This window comes from Gavialis gangeticus, unplaced genomic scaffold, assembly GCF_001723915.1.
Source record: "Gavialis gangeticus isolate Ggan-Ray unplaced genomic scaffold, GavGan_comp1, whole genome shotgun sequence".
NCBI classification, from domain to species: domain Eukaryota; kingdom Metazoa; phylum Chordata; order Crocodylia; family Gavialidae; genus Gavialis; species Gavialis gangeticus.
Window position 1 is genome coordinate 1,547,188 of NW_017728991.1, and position 4,837 is coordinate 1,552,024.

The following is a 4,837-nucleotide window of genomic DNA, read 5'->3' on the forward strand; positions in this document are numbered from 1 at the left end:
GCCCCCGGGGCAGGCTGGCACCGTTGCAGCCAAGCTGGGGGCTCCCAGCACCCCCTGACCTCCCCCCAGGTCCCCTGCCCTGTGCGTGGGCAGCTGCATCCTCTCTGCTAGGGCTGAGGCTTGTGTACTCATGTCACGAGTGGGCTGGCTGCATCCTGCACAGTGGGGGGGTTGGTGTAACTCCCCTCCCCCCCAGGATGAAACCAGAGCAGGGTCTCGGGGGCATCCTGTGGGGCTGCTTGAGGCATGACCCTTGCAGCCGGAGCTGGCAGGGGCTGCACTGAGCTGGGCACCTTGGAGCTGCAGCACGGGCGGGAGGCAGGGCTCCTGGGTTTCTCTGCCACTGCCTTGCTGCATAACCTTGTGCATGTCATTTTGCCTCCCTGTGCCCAGCTGCCCCCTGCTCCCCAGGATGGGCCCAAGAGCATGGGCAGGCCTCTCCAGGGGCTGCAGAGACCAGCTGTGCCCCAGGCTGGGGGGTGGGAAAAGTGCCAGGCACCCTGCACTGTCCGGGCCGAGCCCAGGGCTCTGGCACAAGCCAGGAACCGCAGGGGGGTCGCTACGGGGTCTGCAGCTGGAGCTGGCATCTGGGCCAGGGATTTACAGACTCCTGTTCACTCAGATGAGGGTCAGTAAAACTTTTACCAGCTGCCCGTTAAAGAGGGACAACGCCCGTCCGCTGCTCCAGGGGTGGGCACCACCACCCTGCCCGGCTCAGACTACCTGCCAGCCCCGGCCAGAGGGAACTCAGGGCTCCTGGCTGGAGGCTGGGGGCTGCTGAAACCCCCCTTGGGCATCTGCCATGAGGGAGGGGTAGGTTTGTGCAGCTGCAAAAAGTGCCAATTTAGTGCTGGGGGATGTCCCCCTGGCATGCATGCAGGTACCTGGGTGCATGCTTGTGTGGCATGCATATGCATGCACGCATGTGCCTGGGTGTATGCCCACATGGTATGCACATGCATGTGTGCGCCTCGATGTGTGCCTGTGTGGTGCACCTGTGCATGCATGTATGTGCCTGTCTGCATGCCAGCATGGTGCACATAGGTGCATGCCCACGTAATAGGCATTCATACGTGTGCATGGGTGTACCTGGGTGCAGGCCCGTGTGGTGCACATGTACAGGCACGTGTGCGCGTGCCGCACGCCAGCCCATCACCCCACCTCCGTGCTGCCACTGCCCGGCCTCTGCAGCTCCTGCACTTGCCTCCGCAGCCCCGGGGTACCCCAGGTTCTCGGGGAGCCTGGCTTCCACTTTCCTTCCCATGAGCCACCTGGATCACCATGGAAACGGCAACGTCCTCTACGGCCAGCATCGCTTCTATGAAAGCCAGAAAGGCAGGTACCGGGGCAGGCACCTGCCCTCTGCATGCCTGGGTGCTCGCACACGGGAGTTTGAGCCTTGTCCCCAGCCCGGAGCAGCCAGTGCCACATCGCCCCCCAGGCCGCGGCATCTTCTGTCACCCCTGACTCTGGGGGGGTGCTCATCTTGGATGGGCAGCTAACAAGCTGCCCCCCTGCTTCCTGTGCAGGAAAGTGGCATGGGACTTTACCCCCCAGGGAGGGTTTGACCAGGTCCCGCAGTGCATTTGCAAGGCTGGGGTGGGCGGGAGGACCCTATGCCCCGCCCCCCCCCATGCCCGCTTAGCCCTCATGCTTTGCCCCCAGACAACTTCTACCTGAGGAACCTGCCAGCGCAGCCTGCCCTGCTGTCGACCAACCACAACTTCCCCAGCATGGCGCGGGCGGCGCCGGGGCACCCCGTGGGCTCGTGCAGCCGGGACCGGGAGCCCAGCCACGGCCCCAAGGCCCACAAGGACTACGAGCGCTTCCTGGTGGCCAAGGAGAAGGGCGGCAAGGGCGAAGCTAAGGAGCGGACGCCTGAGGAGGACGGCAAGGAGAGGCACAAGGCTGTGCTGCCGTTGGTGCCTGACGGGCACTGCAAAGAGGGGCCCCCCCCACGCAGCGCCTGCGAGACGCGGCCCAAGCACCTCCCCGCCTGCCTGGTGAATGCCAAGGTGCTGGCCGGTGACGCCACCAAGTCCCTGCTGCCCAGCTGCACCGGTGGCGGGGCCCTGCCGCGCCACGGCGCCATGCCCCCCGGCCGCTGCGCCAAGGAGCGGGACCTGGCCCCCCACGAGTCGCCCCAGCCCTACAACGAGGGTGTGGAGCGGCGGCAGATGCTGCACCATGCCGTGTCCTACACGGTGCCCTCCAGCCTGCCCGCCGGGCCGCCCCCGCTCAGCAGCGCGGCCGGCTCCTTCCCCTGCCTGCAGCTGCACGCCGGCCCCGACGGGCTCTGCCCCTTGCCGGACAAGGCCGGGCGGGAGCTGAAGATGAGCGGGGCCACGCTCGTGCCTTCCGTGGGGCACCTGGCCGACAAGAGCCGGTCCTTCCAGGTGCCCTCGGAGCCCTGCGGGCTGGAGCGGGCCGAGGTCAAGGACCGGCACGGCGAGCTGGGGCCCGAGCACGGTGCCGGCGCCTACGCCAACTCCTTCCACACCCTCAAGGCCGAGGCCAAGGTGGAGCGGCGGCTGGAGTGGGGCCCCGGCGCCGGTGCCCGCCTCAAGGGCCTGGAGTACCTGGGTGGCACCGGCGCCGAAGCGCCCTATGTGCCCGCGCCCAAGGGCGGCTTGGACAAGGGCGGCTACTTCGAGATGGCACCAGGGCCCGACTGCGCCCGTGCCAACCCCCCGGAGGGCCTGTGCGTGGCGCTGAGCCAGGCCTGCTGCACTTTAGACAAAGCCGGCAAGGAGCCGCCGGGCCCCGGCGTGCAGAAGGTGGCCCGCATCCGGCACCAGCAGCACGCGGCGCCTGACATGGAGCCGGCGGGCGGTGGCCCCGAGGCCAAGCGCAAGCCGCTGGAGCTGAGCTCCCTGGGCTATGGGGGACCCCCGCTGCCGCCCTGGGGCGTGCAGGGCCAGGGGCCCCCCTTGGCCCTGAGCGAGGAGCGGAAGAGCTCCTACCTGGACCCGTTCAGCACCAGCCTGCAGCAGGCCGCGCTCATGACACAGGGCTCGGTGCTGGGCCAGGACCTGCCGGCGCCCCCGGACGAGGTGTCGGCCATGAAGAACCTGCTCAAGTACAGCAACCAAGCACTTATCGTGGGCCAGAAGGCCCCCTTCGTGGGGCTGGGCGGCCTCAAGGCCAGCTGTGCCCACCAGGACCCCAAGTTTCCCCCCCCGGCCGGCAAGGGGCAGCCGGAGCCCGAGCGGCCAGACTGCGCCCGCAGCCGGGAGCACGACCCAGGCCACGGCGAGGGTGAGGTGCGGCAGCCACCCGTGGGCATCGCCGTGGCCGTGGCGCGCCAAAAGGACACGCTCAGCCGCCCTGAGCCCTCCTACGGCGCCGGCTCCAGCCGCCAGGGCCGGGCAGGCCTGGGGCTCAAAGGTAACGGGGGCGACGGACGATGGGAGCAGGGTCCTGCCGGCCGGCCAGGCACTCACGCAGCGCTCGTCTCCGCAGCCGGCACGGCCCGGCCCATGCACGTCATCGACCTGGAGCCCGAGGATGACCGGAGCCGCCTCTGCGAGGAGCGCCTGGGGCTGGCGGGCCGCGAGCTCCTTCTCCAGTAAGCGCCGGGCGTGGGGTGGGCGCGTGGGCCATGCCCGTGGGTGCAGGGCTGAGCGGCTCGGTGCCTGGGGCACAGCTGCTCTGCCTGGCTGCTGCTCGGCGCAGGACTCCGGTGCCAGCCTGGGAGTGGCGGCGCCGGGTCTGGTGGAGCCCACCCTGCCCCGCTCACCCAGCACCATCGCCCGCAGGGACAACAAGGAGCTGGTGGAGTTCGCCAGGATCCACCCGTCCAGCGGCTGCCCCGGAGACCTCACCCCCCACCTGATGATCGCTGGCGGGTCCTCGCTGCCGGCCGGGCAGCTGGGGGGGGACCCCGGTGCCCACGCCCACCCTGCCCACACGCACTGGCTGCCCAGGACGCGCAGCCCCTCCCTCTGGATGGGGGGCCACTCATACGGTCAGTGCGGCACCACGACCGGGCGGGGGTGGATGGGCCTCGCAGCCACTGCTGCAGCCCAGCTGGGATGGACACCCCAGGCTCGGCATCATCCGAGTGCGGCTGGGCACGGTGCCACTGGGCCCATGGCAGCCCTGCTCTGTCCTGACCCTGCTGGTGCCCCTCAGCCCCGACCTGCAGCCCCTGCCATGCCAGCCCCATGGTCCATGTTGGGCTCCCCGGGGCATTAGCTTGAGCTGCATTGGGATCCCACGGCCCTCCCTGTCCCCAGGAAGCAGGGCCAGGGGGTCCCACAGCCAGCCTGGCTGCAGACAGCAGCCCCTTCCCCAGGCCTCCAGCCTGCATGTGTGAGGCGGAGGGGGGAAATACTCATGGGAGGTGTCGTCCCCCAGCCCCGACAGCCTCCGACCGTGCACGGTTTGCTCCCCCGCAGGCATCGGGCATCCGGCCCTGCACCAGAACCTGCCGCCCGGCTTCCCCGCCTCCATGCCCAGCGCCATGCAGTCCGTGTTCCCCCTCTCCCAGGAGCCCCCGGCCCAGCTGGTCATCCTGCCCACGGAGCCCACGGCCCACGGCGCCCCGCACACACTGGGTAAGAGCGGGGCAGCAGGGCCCAGGGGGCTGTGTCTGTGCCGGGGTGGGCAGGGGCTCGGGGCTCAGCTACCAGGCTGAGCCCGCTCCCCTCTCCCCGCCCGCAGCGGACGTTATGGACCAGGCGTCGCTGTGGCCGCCCATGTACGCGGGCCGGGGCCCCGGCTCCCACCTGCAGCACGCGGGGCAGCTGCCCGTGTACTCGCGCTCCCAGTTCCTGCGGCAGCAGGAGCTCTACGCCCTGCAGCAGCAGCAGCGGGCGGCCCAGGCGCTGGAGCT

General features: G+C 70.0%; 1 protein-coding gene across 1 annotated transcript in view; it reads left to right on the forward strand.

Moving 5' to 3' along the window:
* BAHCC1 (BAH domain and coiled-coil containing 1) overlaps positions 1-4,837 on the forward strand; it is a 93,095-nt gene that overhangs the window by 50,593 nt on the left and 37,665 nt on the right. The window contains 4 exon segments of the mRNA XM_019515030.1: positions 1,213-1,335; positions 1,666-3,568; positions 3,759-3,967; positions 4,401-4,559. Of these exon segments, the coding sequence (XP_019370575.1) occupies positions 1,213-1,335; positions 1,666-3,568; positions 3,759-3,967; positions 4,401-4,559 (2,394 nt within the window).